Source organism: Osmia bicornis, chromosome 2 (genome assembly GCF_907164935.1).
Source record: "Osmia bicornis bicornis chromosome 2, iOsmBic2.1, whole genome shotgun sequence".
Taxonomy (NCBI): Eukaryota; Metazoa; Arthropoda; class Insecta; order Hymenoptera; family Megachilidae; genus Osmia; species Osmia bicornis.
The window spans coordinates 6,360,969-6,381,554 of NC_060217.1; the positions used below are offsets into that span (position 1 = coordinate 6,360,969).

The 20,586-nt window shown below is 40.9% G+C and overlaps 1 protein-coding gene across 4 annotated transcripts in view; it reads left to right on the forward strand.

Annotated features, from left to right (window-relative positions):
- LOC114872016 (agrin-like) overlaps window positions 1-20,586 on the forward strand; it is a 349,276-nt gene that overhangs the window by 240,163 nt on the left and 88,527 nt on the right. For all 4 annotated transcript variants that reach the window (XM_046288795.1, XM_046288799.1, XM_029178733.2 and 1 more), the window contains one exon: window positions 16,911-17,120. In XM_046288795.1, the coding sequence (XP_046144751.1) occupies window positions 16,911-17,120 (210 nt within the window). The remainder of the gene's footprint in view (window positions 1-16,910; window positions 17,121-20,586) is intronic.

Genomic DNA, 20,586 nt, shown 5'->3' on the forward strand with positions numbered 1-20,586 from the left:
GCCTCGAGGTGACCATCACTATATCATCCCTTATATCCTTTGTATCCCTTAAATCCCATGCATCTCTTGCAGCCCTTGAGTTTATTGCATCCTTTAAATCCCTAGCATCCCTTGCTTCCATCGCATCCCTAAAACCCCTTTCTTAATTCCTATACATAATAATATTTAAATAACGCTACTTCTACTTCCGCAAAAATGAAAGAGATACTTACGCCTTCTATTACTGAAAATTTGAATTAAATAGCACGTGAAAATTACGCCATCTAGCGGCAAAAATGCGAACTAAATTCTCGACGTCGAATCAGCGCCCCCTGGTGGCGAAAAGAGGAACTAAAGTTTGCAGAATTTTTGGCCCTCTGGCGGCAAAAATGCGAACTAAATTTTCGACGTCGAATCAGCGCCCTCTGGTGGCGAAAAAAGGAACTAAAGTTTGCAGAATTTTTGGGCCCTCTGGCGGCAAAAATGCGAACTAAATTTTCGACGTCGAATCAGCGCCCTCTGGTGGCGAAAAAAGGAACTAAAGTTTGCAGAATTTTTGGGCCCTCTGGCGGCAAAAATGCGAACTAAATTCTCGACGTCGAATCAGCGCCCTCTGGTGGCGGAAAAAGAAACTAAAGTTTGCAAAATTTTTGGCCCCCTGGCGGGAAAAATGTGAACTAAATTCTCGACGTCGAATCAGCGCCCTCTTGTGGCGAAAAAAAGGAACTAAATTTGTCCAAAATTGGGCCATCTCGCAATTGGTGCTTAAGCAGAGCTCCCAAGGATACAAGGAATGCAAGGGATGCCAAAGATGCAAAGGATGCAAGGGATGCAAGTGGTGAAAGGGATGAGAAGAATGTAAGGAATGCAAGGGGTGAAAGCGACGCGCGGGATGCAATGGATGCGAGGGGTGAAAAATATGCGAGGGATGTAAGAGATACAGGGAAGACAAGAGGTACAAGGGTAGGCAGCGTGATGCCCACAAAAAGGAATAAGAAAGATAAGTGGAAAGGTGGGCCTTGGCTTACAAAGTGGGGTAGAATAGTAAATAATTAGGGAGAGAGTTCCCCGCAAAGCCTACGAAGAAGATTAAAATAATAAATAACTGGGAATGGTAAGGCGAGGTCTATAAGGAAGGGTCAAATAATACATCAAAAAGGATGCTAAGCCGAGGCCCACAAGAAGGATAAAATTATGAATTCCATACTGTTTAAGAGTTTATCTAATAAGCTAAGAAAGTAACTAAACTAAACGAAATAACTGAGAAGATAAAGGTATACGTATGTTTGGGAGGTAGATCCGCACCCCTCGGCGGTCCCGATAAGAATGACTAAGTTTCACTAAAACCCCACGGCGACCGGCGTTGGCGCTAAAGGAGGGCTCGGGAACCTTATGTATATAACACCGGAGCCCTCCACGCCTGGCACACAGGTGTCCATCTCGAAGAAGTTCAAACTAAGACCTCCCCATAGTGCCTACCTTGTGATCGACATTGGGGGTCGCACCCAGTGCCGGGTCTCTCCTCGGGCTCCATGCAAGGGCGCCTGGAGCCCCCACTCCCGACGCCCTAACGGCCCCACCGGCTTTGGAGCCGACATATAAAGTATTGAGGGAGGGTTGAATCCCCTCCCCTTGTTGCTCCTTTTCGCTCTGTCCGCGTTGGAGGCAGCAATCCTAAGATGTAACATCTTCACGAACCGCAGTGACTCTAGGATTCAACAAGACTGAACATGCCTTTGTTACTGAGATATTGCAACGCTGAACTCGAGACACTAGAGCAGATTGTGCTCGTTCTCGAGGCACAATTCAAGACCCCTCGAAAACAAAGACATGTCCAGTCTTGTTGGATCTGCAGTCATTGCTATGACTTAGAGATAAATGTGGCTTGCGAAACTTCATGTAGATGTACCCAGATCCGGAAGAGCCGATACCTTAAACCTGTAGACTGTGGGATGCTGGGATTAGGTTTCTAAGGATCAGTAGTTGAAGTTAACCGGGGCTTGAAGTCTTATAATTTCAAGGAACTTTAGGAGATTGTTTCAGAACTTATAAGATTGCTAATATCTAAGAATCGCACTTACTTACTAATACTGCAGAATCTCCATATCTGAAAATGTAGAAATAAATATCATGTCATTCAAATATCATCGGATACCACCGAGCGGTTTTATAGCCGACGAAAACGACAGGAACCAACGAGGAATTGAATCATGAAAATACAAAAGGCAGTATTTTCTCGCCGGTGCGAGACGGAACAAAGAAGTAGCCGTTGAATTCGAGTGGTTTTTGTTCAGGAACGAAACAACGTGGGCCAAATCAACCATTAGCCGAGATGCGTGCTTTTTGTTCGTGGTCACGACCCGACAGAACGGATAATGGATACTTAACCGCCTTGTTACGCATCGAGCTCACCCTTGTCAGCCAACCCTCGCGATATTCCAGGCTACGGTGGAAGCGTACAACCACCCTCCCGGAAGCCAGAAAGCAAGCTCGCACCGCCCCACTGTCAACCACGCTCGCTCGACGGTGTCTGTGAAAGCAATAGCTGCCGAGTTGTGCCAAATGAATCTGTTTTGTGCGATATAATTGCTCGACTCTGCTAGTCTCTGCTCGGCATACGGTTCACTCTCTTTCTAACCCTGTGTATTCCCGAGCTTGACAAACTCCGGCCAGATATCCCTACTCCTTGTCAAATAGTTTTTCTCATTCTCGACAGAGAAATCTCGGATGCTGACTCAAATGATCCTCCGACATAATTTTCAATGGGATACAGAGTTGATCTTGTTAGAGTTGAAAATATAAAAGTCGTTCGCTGATTTTTTAGAAAATACATACTCGGATTGATGCGATGTATGAAGGGTTGAAAAGAAAATAAATTTACCCCTCTTCAGTTGTACTATAATTACAGTTGTAACGTTTGCAAAAAAGCAACAATTAAACAATGGAATTCTGTGTGTGACTATTTTGGTTATTTCGTTAAAAATAGTTGAAATTGTGAACGAAAGTTTTTAGTGGAATACTTTCGCAACGAATTTGATTAAAAATTCACTCTTTCGAGAACACGCATTAATTCAGGTAACGAGATATTTTATAATACTCTGTTATTGTAATTTACCTTTGGCGAAACTCCTAATTTTAATAGTCTTTAGAAGAAAGAAAAAAGCAAAATATGTGTTTTAATCTCGGTATTCTTAAGCAGTAATTATTATGTATTAGAGCTACTTTGCTACGCGAACGAAAAGCATGTATGAATATATTTCAAGATTAAACGTTGAACGTTCCTTTATAAATATTGAATTTTATTTTATTATACAGACAAGCGCATTACAATTAGGCTCCTTTGAAATATTTTTCATTATTATTCCAGAAAGCGTAGAAATAAAGCTGATAATCGTATAATTGTATAAAATCGAATAATCTTTTGTAAATTGATTACAATGAAAGACTTGCTGGTCGTGAAAAATTCCACAAAAACTGACAAACATTTTTCACCTTTAAATTCACGCAAACTGGAAAGAGGAACCCGGGTTAGCTTTCATTTTATGAAGGTATCGATCGCGAATGTTTTTCATTTTTCGCTATGCAATAAAACCCGAGAAATCTATCTAGCCGCGAAAAATATCGTTCGACTGGCAAACGAGATGGTTGTATGTTTGTTTTCAAATTAAATCACCGAAGGGAGAAAAAACTATTACATTCGCTGTCGGTAAATATTAGAATAAAATAAAAATGGAAAAAAGGACTAAGTGCTCTTATTTTTGATGAAATATCGTTGGATGAAAAAAATCACAACACTTCAATTAAGCGACAATAACAGTGTAAATTGATACGTGAACTGAAAATCAAATTATCATGGATGTGAAAATTGACAATTTGCCTTGCTTGTTAGCGAATTACGTGAAATACGTATTTTTATTACTCCAGGGTTTTTTTTTACCCTTTGAAATGAATTTCAGTAGATGAAAAAACTGCTCCTCTATCCAGCTGCAAAATTTTAGGAAAATACGTCGGTCATCAACCTGGCTTCTGTGCGAGATCGATCACTGGAATCGTTCGTCTCGAGTTATAAAACGATAATATGGAACGTGGAGAACTCACTTCGCTGATCTCGTGGCACTTTGCCCATAGAATGCACGAATTACAAGTTAGACATCGTTAAAATTTCATGGTGCGTCTGTCGCAGACACAGAGCCGAGACGAAAGACCGATCCGCTACATAAAGTACTGCTGAAAAATGGATGCGATTCAAAAGAGGCTAGAATCCGATGTTCTGACGTGTTGCACTGCATACGTAGGTTTTCGTGGAACGTTTCTGCAGATAAAAACGATGGACTTTGTCAAACGTGCTCCAGAACGTTACTCGAACGTCCTGAATTTCGTTTTTGATAATTGTCAAGTCAAAGTGGTCGATCAAGTTTCTCTTTCGACAGCTGCTTTGATGTTTGCGTAACGTTACTTTGATGTTTCCTTCACTTTGATAACTTTTGAGGCTGATAGGTATCTTCGGTTCAAAGAAATGTCAAGAGAGATGGGTTTGTTTGAACGAAGATTAGTTTGAATATCATTCTGGGAGCGACTTTGAAGTCGGAAAAAATAAATAAGCGTAAAATATATAATTAATAAGCTAGGATTTGTTTAAATAAATTTCTGTATAAATTGTCGCATAACTTAATTACTTAATATATATCAAATGGCTAATTTTGAAACATAGAAGTTCAAGCCATTCTTAAAAAGGTATTCATTAACTCTTTAATAATTCCTCATCTTTCTTTAATTAAAATTAAATATTTATCACCTGACTGGGACATCAGTTCGAAATACTTTACAGCCTCATCTCCTGGCCTTCTTAAGGAACTCAATTCATTGGAATTAGTTATATTTAGCTTAATTGATACATCAGACAGAAGAAATCATTAATTTTACACATTACCTCAGGAATTCTTATTAATCTTAAACTAAGACAAATAGTTAATGATTTCAAAATTAATCTAACGTCAATTTCTCGAGAGACACATTACATCTTTGTACGGACTATGGAACGATATAATTGTCACCTAACTTGAGATCATGACAGATTTCTAAGTATAATCGAATGTAGGGATTGAAAACTTCTTGACTTCCGGAGCAGCATGAAACAACGGCGGTGGTTGCCAAGCGAATTCTACGTTTCCGTGATGCACTTCCTCAAAGGCATCCTCGGACACAATAGGTTCTGTGCATAATAGAGTAGCCGGGTTTAGGTTCAGCAATGGCTTTAGGGTCGACGGAAGCGAATGAGACGGTTAATTACCCCGGCAAATTAAGTGGAAACAGTCTGATTAGTGGTAGCTGTCTGCTTCCTGACGGTATTCCGCAAGTGGCCAAGCACCTAACTCCACCCTCTGCTCCCTCTCTTGTATGCACAATCCTTTATAGGCGTGCGAAGAGGAGCAGGGTATGGGGGGAGGGGGGTGGGATCGGTCGAGAGGCTGAAACTCTAGAAGCTCAATTTCGTGGTTGATGCACTACTCCCGCGTAAATCGTGTTACGTGTTCAGCCTCGATATTTCGAGTGAACTTTGCTGACAAATCATCTGTCGGATGTGAGTTCACCATCAATTTGATTCGTTGAAACCTCTTCCATGAACGAAAGATCAAATTTTATCTATCTCATACTCCATTCTAATTCTGTTCTTAATCCCAGCACACGTGCTTTGATTTTGTGCAGGTACGGTTTGTAGTGAGAAGCATCGTTATGGCTTTATGGCTGGTATTCCTCTGATAACCCCAAAAGTTGGAAGGGTACCGGCGGTCCACACGGGGGAGGGATTATAGTGGCTAGGGTGCCACCCTCTTGAATGGTACGAGTCCCACACTGCCCGGGCGGCCCCAGCCGAATAGTGCGAAAAGGACTAACCCGCGCGTACGTAACTGTATTTCCCCTCTGGCAAATAAAAAAAAAAGATGAAGTACGGTTTGTGGTGAGAGTTCCAGATGATGGAGAGCCCGAAAGCTGTCATTTCTGGGTCTTATTAACGAGCAAGTATAGACTTTTCTCAGAAAAATTGTCCAAACATCTAAAGCTTCGTCTAATTTCAGTGTTATAGCGAGAAAATTGAGTAATTCATTATCTTGACATAATTCACCCTCGTTCAGATGTCAGTGATCGATGATTTAGAATTTAAAGAGAACAAGGGTATGAAACTATATTTAAAAATCAGAACCAGGCGAAGTGTGTAAGATCGACACCGATAATTTCTGGCGACGCGACGATGGCAAACATTGATGAACATCCCACGATACGATCTGGTAGCAGCCACCTGCTGACTCCTGGAAGTCGATAACGATGACCACGAGGTCGTGCAAGCCGATACCCACCGCGCAGACTTGAAAACCGATATCATCGACCCAGGTGTCAAGAGACACTATGTCTAGGATACCAGATCGCAGACTATTTACGATTCAACTTGAATGGATAACGCCCTTTCGATTTTCCGAATTAATTTAGTCCGAATATTTCAGCATACAATATTTGTCTATTGTACAGGATCGATCTTTCAAATTAAAGAACAGCTCATTCATGTAACCGGAACAGAGAATGTTCCCTGAATAAAGGTACCGTTTCTCCATCCAATAAATCAATGTATTAGATTCTCCATAGACTGTCTCAGAACATCCGACCGAGGGAACAAAGTGTTCCAAACTAATCTTGTTTATCTTTAACAACTCCTCGTCGCAACGAGATTCGGTTAAGTATCGAACTGAAATGCTGAATAAGTAAGAAAACTCTGAATCCTGGGATATTAATTTTCCATGGGAAGTCTCGGGTATCCTTCTTCGCGAGCATCATGTTACACGAAATTAGTACGGCCATCGATATTCCACGCTCCGTTAATACCGTCGTGTCGATTATTAGCGAGTTAGATATCCAATTGAATATTCCGGTACCGGTATAATTGCGCTATCCCGTTGGCTGTCAGCCGTTACATAATCGCACGGATAGGTTACGTCTAACCCACGATTAATTAATTAGACGTTTCACGTACCTCTGTTACGACGTTGCCCGCGTACCGATATTTTTCTTCCGTCAAAGCTATCGATCGACGAATATACACATCCGTTGTTACATTACGCAACGGGAGACGTTCGTTGGTCGTGCGCCTTGAAGGAATACAACACAAAGACACCTGTTTCGTGGAACTTATCACTTAAAACACGTTGTTATCTAACGGGAGACGTCACGTTACGTTGTTGTAACGAGGTGTTAGCAGACAATGTTACAGAACGAAAGAAACAGCAGGGCTCCTGGTAACGATAACGATTACTGGGAAATAAGGATAATGAATAGTTGATGCATGTAATCTGCTAAATTTAGATTTACAGATATTTTCTGGAAAATTTAGAAAGTTTTGTCAAGCTGTAATATTATTTAAATTCATCTAAATTTCAAGCGAACCAATTTCGAGCATTAAATCTGCCAGCGAATCGTCACCGTCACACCCTATCCGCACCGCAGCAGGCGAGAGGGGTTTGTTTCACGCTCGTTAGGGGTGTTTGTCCCGGAATTTTAAGGGACAGGTGTTGCGTGCACGCGTTTCACGGATGGGAATGCGATAATCGCGCGAAGCCCGGTGGCTTAAGCGCAAAGAAAATCGCGCGACGATTAACCATAGAGCCGTGTACGCGGAATTAGCATTGTAATTGCGGAGAGTGAGGTTGCGGTTCTGCGAACCACCTTCAACCCCTTCCACCCTGTCGACCGGCAACCACTGTCGCGCCGCCATCGTAAAACGCAGACTGCCGTACACGGTCCGATCGACCTGAGTTGACCTATCCTAACCAACTCGTGGCTTTTACCTAACCCTTCCCTTCAAAGGGGAAAAGGCTCGTTGACCGAGCAAATGTTCGAGTTTTATTGCTTTGCAGACAGTGTACCTGATTTTTATCGTTGGCATCGCTACTTAATGAATTATCAATTCTTTTTTTAGGATCTTTACATAGAAAACTCGGATAACTCTCGGATAACTTAGATAATAAAGTTAAGTTTCAAATTACCCAGCATCCACTATCTACGGGTTAAATACTAAACACAACCAGATCAATAGGATGTCTGTCTTAATAGCAGCGTATCAGATCTTGGCCGATCGAATTGGTAATTAGGACTGGTTGCCAAGTTCCTAGAACGACGTCTACGTGGTGGTTACGCTGGTGTTGCAGCTTCGGCGTGTCATGTGGGACATCTGGATAGCATCCGGGTCGAACGAGACGAGAGTAGAACGCTTGTACGCGTAAATTAACGTCTAGCTGTCGGTTGTTCCGAAGTCATCCACGTTTCTCTACGTTCCCGTGCATACGACCAACAGGATACGACAGAAATATCGTCTCGAACGTTACAGAAAAGCTTCCTCCCTCGTGTTTGTATACCTTTATAAACCGCTTTGAAAGTAACGCTCCAAGGTATCGAAATTCTTCCTCTCGTCTGCCCTTTCCGAGGCGGCTGCATAAAGCGGAAGATGCCTCGCGAGCATCGCGGTGAACCGTACCGAGTCTGGTTTTCTTCGTCCCGCAAATATGTAGGTTGCCTTGCCGTTTTCTCTCGGTTATTTCTTCGTAGAATGCGCCGCATGAAAGTTTCCAAGAGTTTCAAGCGTACCATCGTTTAACCGTTTGAACGTCGTCCTGGAGTATTCGTTTCTTACGATCTATTGGAAATTATCGTGCAATTTTTCTTCCCCACCGTCTGTCAGTACTTTGCTTTGTGATACGAAACAGGAACGAAGACTGATCGCGAAGATAATATGGTGATACATTTACTGGAATTCCTGGAAATTCTACAATTCCTTTGTTTCTTCAAGGCTCTCTGGCGATAGTGAATTATTCTTGGCAATAGTGAATTCTATTTGCAAGCTCTCGAGGTTGCACAGTTATTCTTGATGGGTTCTGTACGCGGGTTTGGTTTCCTAGTTTCCACAATGGTATGCCGGTGAAAATCTACACGTCCTTTCGTGTGCACGTGTACGTACACTAATTACGACTCGTTGTGCATCGATCACTGTTGCACCTTCCCTCTACCAAAGTAATTAACGTAAATAGAACCGTCCGCGATAATTAACTATATAACCTTACTCGGTAATTCAGCTACGTTGTTCCTGAATTTAAGCAAACTTATCCTGAAATGTGATTTAGCACGCAATAAAGTCTACGAAAAGATTATCACTTGGTAAAGATAACGTAGAAACATGAAATCAAGTTGGACAGTTTGAAAGTAGAATGAAATAACTTCTCACATGAAACAACTTTAAAATAGCTTGAAGAATGTTCTTCGAAAAGAATCGTAGAAAATTCTGAATTCTTATGTTTCTTTCCCACAAGATTATTTTTATAAAATTCTATTCCATTGACTGGTGATTATTGTTCTGCGAAGAGAGGATATTTTTTAATTGAAGAGCGAACGAGGTTAAATGATCAAGTTCCAACGGAACCAGGGAAAGGAATGCGAGTGTCACTTGCGAGTAATTAACCCGACTTTACAGTCGAAGCACACAGACTGATTATCATGGAGGACGGGGAACAGGAGACAAGGATATCTAGCAGTCTCTCCTCGAAGGATAATTTCATGAGGCCGCCTCGTCTCGAGGAGTTTTTAAAAACGATTAAACTTGGAGCGGCATCGTTGGCCGGGCTCAGGGCTTTTTCATCCCCTTTCCACTTTAGCCCCTTCTTTAGCCCGGCTTGGCCTGGCCTGAAGAGACCTTTTTTATACGACCATGAAGGATTAATGCCGACTGAAATGCTAGAAAGGAAGTTGCCACGAGGCTCCGACCGTTTTTACGATACACAGACCTTCTGTACCCCCTTCGTAACCCCCTTCGTAACCCCCTTCTTTGTTTCCCTCGTTCTCGCGCCTTAACGTCCAGGCTTTAGAATGTCATAACTGGATTGCGAGCGAGTTTCAACCTCGGCTAGCAGCGTCATTAAGCGGCCAGTTTCGAACCGAGCATTTCCTTCGAACGTTTTTGCCAGAAAGTTTCTTCTTCCTATCTTGTAATTACAGAGGATTCCCTGTCTATATTCTGTCTGCTTTCGGTGAATCGTTTACTCCATCGAAATTTTCCTCAATGATGCTCTCTTTAGTTTGTATTCAAAGGATTTGAAAAAATAATATCGTTGATACTTTTCACAATTAACTCTTAAGCGGTGGCAATTATTTGAAATACGATCCTATGACTTTTCAATTTAAACTCGTAATTTAAATTCAATTTTCCAGCGAATCCAATTTAAGCCAATACTGCAGTTTGTAAAATAATACAAAATTAAGGACAAGAAGCCCAGTTTAGAATCAGGTGCTCGACTTCCAGACGAATCTGAAATGATTGTCCTTATTTAGCGTTCAAGATTGGAACTCGAAGCCTGAATAACTTCGACATGGACATACCACGGATGTCCATCTTAAAATTACACGTCCAACGAGCTTCGATTTGGACTAGATTCCACATCTCCGATTATTGACGTCAGCTCGTTCCAATTCGAGCTTTGCTAAACGGAGAATTGCGATTATTGTCGGAAATCAATGTTTAAATAGATTTGAAAATTATGCGTCACGGTAGAGTCGAAGAGAAAGAGACAAGGATCCTTTTCTGACGGTTGAATCAACGCAACAACGAATGAATTCCGTGACCCAATTTCTGCCTCTCGACAACAATTAGACGAGAGGCTAAAGGAAAAAGGCTTCTGCCTCTGGTCTCTTATTTAAATCGAATCATTAACGGTATAACAACTCGTAAATGGCCCATTCGAGTCGGATAATTGCTCGCAGCGTGGAAACCGAGGGAAGATTTAAAGCTAATAAATGATCCTCCCCGGTTTCATCGATGAAAGGAATCGTTTCTGCTGCCTGTCGAATGCACCCGATGAAGAGTTCCCCCGTCGGCCCTGTTTCCCTGATCAAAGGAATCGGTTTCCCTCCGAAGAAACGGGCGAATCTTCGAAAGAAACTGGGGTAAAAGATCGTCGAGAGAATGGGGGGTAATGTAGAGAAGGTGGAACGAGTCGAATCAAAAGGATAATTATCTGGTTCAGTTTCCGTGACGACTTCGTACACTATCTCTTAAATATATTTCATTTAATATAACAGAGAATGAAATAAAATAGCATAAGGGTGTTCCATTTCCACCCTGTCATAATAATAGAAAATTGTTCGCCACCCACGAAACATAAATTCACAGTTTCCTTATTCCTTAACTTTCCTTATTAATCACCCGTAGTTTCGTGAACGCGTTTACCATCACGAAGTCGCTGTATTTCACTTATTATCTCGTTAACGTCAACTTCCCTTGGACAATGGTAATTTCGTGGTACGCGGAAACGGCGAGAGGAGAAAAACGCGATGTCCTCCTCGGCGGACGGGCAACGCGAGTAATTAGTAGAACTTATTCGAATAATTTGTATTCACGTAGCGTGTTACCTTGCGACTAAGTTGGAAGTTGAAATTTTAGTGTATCGTGTACCAGGGCGAGATTAGAGAACTTCTATAATTTGAAAAATCCGATTTAAAAAGATTTATAAATCAAGTAACTTTAAATAAGTAAGATTATTAATGGTTTGACGAAAGGGAATAGTTTCTGATTTTTGGCATAATTCAAAGCTAGAATCGTGGCAACGTTGGTATCGCTTTAGTCCTCAGTGCACCTTGCATAATCCTGTCAAATTTCTGCATGTTAATTCCGATCCAATAATGCACTATGGATTAGCGGTTACTAATGCCTCCCAGCTGACGCGGTTGGTTCGATGGCCATTACTCTTCCGGTACACGTACACGTACGAGATCCGACGACTTTCCTGAAGAAACGTACCTGTCCCGTTCGATAGACAAGCAAGATGGATCATGACGGATGATCGAGTCGTCAAGAAAATGCGAGCCGGCCGCAAGAAACCGTCGCTACCTCGAATCGAACAACCGAAAGGATGGTTCCTTTCACGCGATAACTTTTCTTTCCCTCGGATACGAGTTGCTTTATTCGCTTGCTGACACGAGAGCTGACAGTAACTATGCAAAAATCCGAATCACGTTTCGTGACACGATAACGTTTCGCAAAACACCTAACTCTGTACCGTCGACGTTGATAACAGAGAAAAAAAGAATATACAATCTCGTGTTTCAGTGTGTCGTCAACAGGAATTTCTTTGTTTCAGAGATTCGTGACACGGATAATTTTTAATTAAATTCTGTGGATCATGCTCGCGTGTCACTTGCAATTTTATTAAGATACACACCGGATCGATACTCGAATGCGTCGGGAACACAAGTGCTCCACGTGTATCAGAAATTAATCAACATTCTATGAAATGTTTAACACGACAATAATTCACTATATCTACACTTCTGAATCTCCAAAATTCGTTGCCATAAATAGTATAGATCCGGAGCGACCTGATAAAAATTATTTATAGTTTTCATTTATGCCGCTGACACGTCTAAATATTTTCTATTATTATTTCAACTATTCTGAATTTAATTGATTTAACTAATAATTTCGTTCGCAGTGCTCTCTGTTTACCGGTTTTGATGAATTATTATCGCGACCTTAATAATGGAATATTTCAACAACCATGTTTGTGGCGTGCTTATTTATTAATTTCACGTTAAAATGTTATTTAATTAAACGCCACTGCTAATGGCGTGTACACGAAACATATTCAACCGTTTCGGGGGAGGGGTGGTTGGGAAGAATTAGCACGTTATCGGTTACTAAAATCTCAACTGTAAGGGTGGCTCAGAATTACCTTTACATACTGTTATCTTCTGCGTTCTTATCACAATACGAGTGCTCAGTTATGCGCTGTCGACGTTATGCGAACGTAGTGGTAGTTTAAAACGATCGTAAAGGACGATACACGGGAGGTCCACGTCGTATGGGTAGGTAATGGCCGTTGTTAAAGAGCGTCGATTGTCGAACGAGCTCGTTCGCGATTCCTTCTTCATCCCTTCGACGGATACTACCGTAAACACCATGAAAATCCCGCCATCATTCTCCTTGAATTCCACGCTTTTATGATCAACAAACTCTTCCGACCCATTTCGTATGATGAATTATTTTACAATGAATGAATACACTTAGCTGCATCTTTCATTGATTAACCTTTGGACGACGGACCATGGAGAGAGCCTAAATATTAATTTAATTTTGTATTTTATATTATTTTCAATAAATTACATCGTTTTATTTAAAAATTTTTTATTTTAGATTAATATTCTTGTATATATTTTGTAAATTTGGGTCTCGATTGAGCCAGATTTTACTATTCAAAGATTAATACTCTCCCTACGATTCAATAGGATAATCACGTCCGACAAAAACAATATGCTTTCATCAATTGACGTTTACGTTCGTTTTCTTCTCACTGCCTCGTTCTACTTTCGCTTACGGCGACGAGAAGCAGCACGAAAGAAGGTCGGGAAGAAAAGAAAAAGAGCGGTGAAAGAACCGCAAGCGTTAGCACGAAGGCAGTGTAGGACGGGATCGAATGCGGCGAGCGTTGACCCTTACTACTAGCTGACTATAAGCGGCACGTTACTACTTAACGTGCAGCTGTTTACCGTAACATAGTAAAGTGCCCCCTCCCACTCCCTCCTCCGCTGTTATAAACTACGTGAAATATGGATCGTACCACGGCGATTGCATCAGCGTGTATGGCAAGAAAGGAGCTAACCCCATTCCCGGAATATCTATGGCCCGAAGAAGGCGGACGAAGATCTTCGAGCGATATGTATTTCGTGCACATCGCATCGTTAAGCTTAAACGAATTCCTGCAGAGTCAACGAAATATAAAACAATTAATTTTTCAACGACACCCTCGTGTCATCCTCGAACATCGACGTCCTGAATCTTTATCTTGAATTTTGAATAATAACTGTGATTATTCTATCGAATGTTGTAACAAGAAATTAACGAGTTAAAACGCGGGTTAAAAATATAAATTTTGAATCACACGCATGATTCGGTAGTTTCTTAACGAGCGTCCGATAGGAAACAACTCGATTTAATGGAAAATTGATAGACATCCCGAAACTGATGCAGACACGGTCCAGCGAGTTCTTTTAACGATGAAACCAGCGAAAGTGAAACGTATTTATTACGTCGGTGATTTGTTTCCACGCTAATCGAAAAAACGAGCGCAATTGCGTTACACCGGCCATTTGAATCGACAGCAGAAACTACGACCATCCAATTAGCGTTGCATTCAACGTCCCGTTTACACGTTTCACTGAGTTCAACAGGATTTTCCGCAGGAAACACTTTTTCCTTCTTTTTTTTTTTCGAAAATCTGCAAATATTTTCCGTCACTGCTCATTCGCGACACCAGTCTGTTATTTGCGATTGTTTCAAATTGATTAACACGTTGACTGATGCTGCGGTCTCGATGGCCGATGGTGTCGAATGTAATTGAATGATTATCGATAGAAAAGAGATAAAAAAAAATTTTTAAATAACATTAAAAATTTCAAGTTTGAATGATTTTAAATCGCAAGCTGGATTAGGAAAATACAGATTACATAAATTATGCTTAGTCTCTACACTTTCCCAGTGATTTTAGTAATTATCACCAACTTGTCGAAATCGTGCTTCAGCAGCACAAATCCATTCACGACGTGACCCATTTAGTCCCTCCACTCCGAATACAATTCACGCAAAGGAGGTCGTTCCCCAAGAAGTTACCCTCCGCCCTTGTGTTCACCTTTCAAGCCATGAAATATTAGAAAAATCCGCTTCGTCCCAGAGAAAAAAGACAGCATTGAGACGTTACTCTGGAGAACACTTTGAACCACGACTCGCCTGGAAGGCTTTCGTTTGGATGACAGGAAAACCACAGATCTGGGATCTTGTCCCAAATGTCCGTCAATTGGCGCAAAGAAAAGGAATCGTCGAAAGATAAAAACGTCTGTTTGTCAACCTGTTCTAACGTTCTAAAATCTCACTTTGGGAGATGTTGTAAAAATTACTTGAATTCATATTGAATTCTCAAAGTCACTAATGTCACAGGAAAGTTCAAAATTGTAAAGTGAAATCTCCTTATTTTTGCACAGATAATTGCAGTATCAAATAAATTGCATACTTGACAATTTTTTACCTATTGCAACAGAATCCTTTTCTATATCACGTGGCAAGGTGAAGCCGGTCAACCACACCCTCGTTCGACGAGGAATTTGGCCCGTCGAAAGTCCGAGGGATAAGAAGAAGAAGGCTCCTCAACGATCGAGACGAGAGGCTAGAGGAGTCGGGTGATTTTTTCACGAGGGATCAACTTGTCCACCATATTAATGACCAGGCCGCTCGGATTATCCGTTGAGGTTACCCGGCGGCCTTCTTTCGGGGTGAAGCCAACTTTCCCGGAAAATTGATTGCGCTTCCTCGAATCTCTCCTGGCCGACGGTCGAGGGTGAAAAAAGACGTCGTCGTGGAAAAAAGGGAGAGATCGGTGACGTGGTCGTTCTGCCGGCAAATTCCTATCCCCGGCGTTGATCGGCTGAAGCTAATTATTTTCGTCGAACGGCTCCCTTTAATTGGTGTTTTCTTATCGACTGTCCCCGCCGGCGTAAGAACTACAAAGCTCTCGAAACACGAATTTCCGCTCTCGACGTTGCAGTAATTCACTTCGGAAAGTTTCTTTCCTCCTGTGGCCCCTCCTCCCTCCGCCCACGCTTCGTCAAACTTCACCAACGTCCCTTCGTTCCCGGTTAAGAACGTTTTGCAAACTTCGTTAAAAGAACAACCGAGTCGAAATTTCGATTGCAGTTTGAAATGATCGTTTATCAATTGTGGCCGGGGTATCGAAGGTCGGAAGATCAATTTTAAGACTAGGACTTGCGTAGAAATTAAATTAGTATGCTTTTAATTGAAACCAAGGCCGAATTGCTTTTTCTAAAAAACAAAATATAAGAATCAAAGGAACTGAGATTTGACGGGGTCAAACTAGAATTTGCATTCCTACTCGAGAAAGCTACGATGAAGAAAGCTCCGGAAATTCTAGCTGTTTTCTGGAAAGTGGCTTGCGTTTGAAGCGTGAACGTTGAATGACAGAATCGCGAAGAATGAATGTTTTATTGAAAGCATCGTCGTTGATTTCTCGCCGGTTGGTTAATTCTTGAACGTAAGCTTTGCGACGGTACCGAGTTTCCTGGAATCCACGACTTGGAATAAAGACAATGGTGTTTGTTTCCCTGCGAATTCGCCGCGATTTCTAAGCCACAATTACCAAACAAAAGTTGTCTGAATTTAATTGAAAACTTTCGTGTTTGTAATTGATGAATGCTAATTTCAACGATATGAAATGTCGAGAGGACTTTAATCAGGTTAAAAGTTTGCTAAGCTTTCAGAAAGAAGATTTCAACAACGAGAGGATTTATTGTTTTTTTCTTTTTTTTATAATGGATATTTAATTTATTACATTTTGACTGTACTTACATTTTTAGCTGTTGTTTATCGACCCTGAAAATGCATGAAGGATTATTTTACATATGTTTGTAAACGAAATTTCTGTTACACGAATAATTTTGATTTACCGGCCAATCCACTTCTCGGCCAAATTAATTTAACGTAGCCTGTGCTATTGATAACGTTTCGATAAATGCCCGATAAATTTTCATCAGAAGGATTCAGTTTCACGCTTGTTTATTACACCGTAATCACAGATTTCGTCGCAATGGAAAATCTGAAAATATGAAATTTAACGCGGAGTGGTCCTTTGTTGTTGAGCAATATTTAATTTCAGTATTCGTGTATTAATAACGTATTCAAAATATTTGCACGAGTTTAGAATTTACATGTAATGAAATTTAATCTCTATTCTTTTTCAATATTTCACAGCTAACTACTCCAAATAATTAATAAATTGGAAAAATGTAGTTTAATATAAATTAGATTCTTCAAAAGTTAGTCATTATTTCTGTTTCAGAACCCTGCGAGAAGACTTACTGTTCTTGGGGTGCAACGTGTGTCGTGGCGGAAAATGGAAAACCTTTGTGCCAGTGTCCTGACGATTGCCCTTCGACTTCTAAACCTGTCTGCGGCTCTGATAACGTGACCTACACTAATCATTGCCATCTACAAAAAACTAGCTGCCTAGAGAGAAGAACAACGCGCGTCAACCATGAGGGTGCATGCAGTGAGTACATTTCTAAATTTCTAAATCAATGTATCAAGTGTATAAAAGACTGATAAGTTTAATAATGAAAATATTTAATTATTTAATTTTTTCCATATTATAAAATGAATTCAAAATGTTAAAGCAATAAAATAAATTCACCTTCTGTTAGAATAATTGAGTTTAGTTCGCATCGAACCGGTTCATCTGTCATGAAGAATCAACAATGACGAAACCTCTAAACAAACGAAAACACGAACCGGTCGATATCAAACATACCCGCCAAACAATACATACGAATCAAGTTGTCATTTCCCTAAACGAAACAAGAAAAAAACAACTAAAGAGGCAAAGAGTACGCAATTTCCCCGAAGGCGACAGTAGCACGATAAAACTAGTTTTCCCCTCTTCGTTCCTCTTCTTGCCGCAAAATGGAAGCTGCCGAGATTCATGGCCCGGAAAATATTTTCCCTCGTATTCTCGAGCCCGTATTCGACCGTTTCGATTCCCTAATGGCGTTTCGTCGCAGAACTTCCGCGGAAAATTTCCACCTCACAGAGATCTGTCGATGCAAAACGGAAACTTATTCCACGATATCCTGCAATAATGATAATGTCCTGATATCGCCTCGCTCTCGAGCGTCACGTCATATTATTCACGTTCGAATATCGTCAGACAGGAAAATAGAGACGCATCCTCGATACGCTTCGTCCGACTGTTTCGACGGGAGTGACGGCTAAAACGTTCCTGGGATACGAACCAAGACTACTACCTAAAGTCGTGACTGACGTAAATCCATTCGTCGTGTTTGGAAAATTTCAAAGAAATACCTCCAGCAAGATGTCCATGTCAAATTTCAAAATTTTATATAAATATTATATAAAAATTATTAAATCAAACAAGAAGAAGAGAAAGTCAATGAAATTTAAGGGCACAAAAGAAGCGAATAGGCAGAAGAGGTCGGGAAAACAGAATGCACGGTTTCGAATTTTATCACTCTCGGATCTCTTTTTACGTTGCCTCGTCTGCTGGGATCTCGCCACCATGAATTAACCATCGGCCGATACCCGATTTTTGCTCCGGCAGGAAGCTTGCCCCTGGGTCGTCGCGCGCTGATTCTCAAAACGATCTTTTATTCAAACGAGCCTACACGCGCTTGTATCGACACGTAACGCTCGTGAACACGGACACCGTGGAAATCTTATGGCTTCTCGCGAATCGAATGCATTACGCGAATCGAGCGAGTATGAAAGGGTGGAAGAAAGGGGGTGTGCCCAGACGGTGTTCGCGGGGATTACTTGGAATTCTTTCAAGTTTCCTCAATTGCTCGGGCTGGTCGAAGGGGGACCTTAGGAGAAATTGAACCCTTCGACGACATGAAAATTTTTAAAATTTCAAGAATATTCACCGGTTTCGTATATTTTATTTTTTCCCTTGTAGTCAAGATAGTCATCTTGTAAGTAGCATTGTAAGGTTAATTCATTCAAAAATAATGAAGAAAGTAATTAAACCGTACCAAGAAGAGAATAAAAATTGAGTAAGAAAAGTGGAAGTTTCATACCTTTCGTAAGTTTCTCTCTCTGAAGTCGAAGTTGGTCACGACTACACGTATTATCATCGTCCTTTCCCTTGTTCTCCCTTTTTAACCAGCTACTTTCATGCTTTTTCGTTCTTATCTTATCTGACGCGGTTCTGCTTCGTTGCACCCCCTTGCTGCTCGCAAGACAATCTTCAAGCTTCCGTGTTATTAAGCAAAACAGCCCGAACGAGAATTGCGAAGCAGCTTTAACGTTCTCCTCGGTTATACTAGTCGAAAGATAGCTTACCGTGTTTTTATTATGTCATAATCAAGTGATTTGTTGGAGTGCTCGCGAAAGACTGTCATCAAACGTTACCCAGGAACCTTTGCCTTGATGGAAGAATTTCGGTGACGAAAGGTGAAAACGACACGCATGGTCCACTGGTAACGCCTGAGATATTATTTCATGGGTTACCACGGTGCCCTTTCATTTAATTGCGAGCATTCTTCTCGCCGAAGGATCCCCGTTCCCTTATTCGTCTGGGTAACGTTTCTCTAACAGCTTTCTCGTGTGCACGTAAATTATTATGCGAGCAAACAATGCGAGACGAGAGTAACAACCTCGTGTTAAACAACTGCAGGTCCCTGGTGGTTTTCCAGGACGAGCTTCCCTCTTGATGTCGTCCTCTTTTTCTCGTCCTTCGTCCATGTCCTCATAACGCCGTCTGGAGTATCCGCTTTGCGTACATAAGGTGTCATTTAAGTGGTGGTTCTGTGATGGTCTATAAAATGCAAAAAACACTGCACCAGTCGTTTATGAAATAATTTCATCGAGGAGTGTCCTTTTTAATTTTAATTACAAATAAGGGATGAAATAATTGTACGTTGTGTCAATTAACAATGTTGTAAAAATCAGACACTTGTGAATTCCTTCACCTGTGCTTCACTTGAAAATAAGTACCCCTAATTGGCACGAATAAACGAAAATCATTGAAGCGAAGTTATGATAGTACTTCATTGTAAATTTCTTCGACGTCTACTCAACTGTATCAAATACTTCTAGCTTTTTCATCGTAATTGGCACTAAACAAACATAAGGGAAATACATCGATTTTGAGTGGATCTGAAAGGTCTTTTAACCACTCTACACAATTACGAATCATTCTTGTACAGCTGTTGAAAGCGTAGAATTGTGAAAAATATATGATTTTAAAATGAATTTTCTTATAAATTAAGTCTCGTATAAGAAAATTTCATTCTACATTTTCCACTTATTTTCTGTTGTAAAATCACCAACAGATTGTATCATAACTAACAACCTGTATAATCGAGTTTCCTGCCACGAACATCGTTTATTCCTTATTCTTATTCTTCATTGTCTTCTTTCAATTTTTTCCTTCTTCCTCGATTAATACACGCTCAAAATCCTTTCTAAATTCCTTTTGCCATCGTCTCGGTTATCCCGAGGCTATCAGTGGCTATCTCAGCGAACGTATTTGCGCTGTACGCTGGCGAATAAAAAGGATAAATGAAACAAAGTCCGACAGATAAAGTAGCGAAAAGGAGAAACGAACGATAAGCGCGGTCTCAAACGAGCTTGGAGAGCTTATCGTCTTCCTTCTTGCTGCGTGCCACGAATTCCTTCATCGCTTATAATCCATTCTGGCAAGAATCGCGATGCAACTCGCACGAAATTTGTCAAACTTCGTAGAATTCTGTATAAATTGACTTTGATTTACGCGAGACCATTGCGTATGGGCTGTTGTTGTGTGGTTTACTTGTATTTCGAAGCTATCTTCATTTTCAGGAGGTAAATTTCAACAGAAAACGAATAACAATGTGGAATGATGAAAATCATTCGAAATGCATTTGCACAGAAGAGTAACTTAAGAAATATTAAAAACTGATTTTCATTGAATATTCTTTTAAAAATTCATCCATTAGCATTGCAAGTGTTTTGGAAATGAA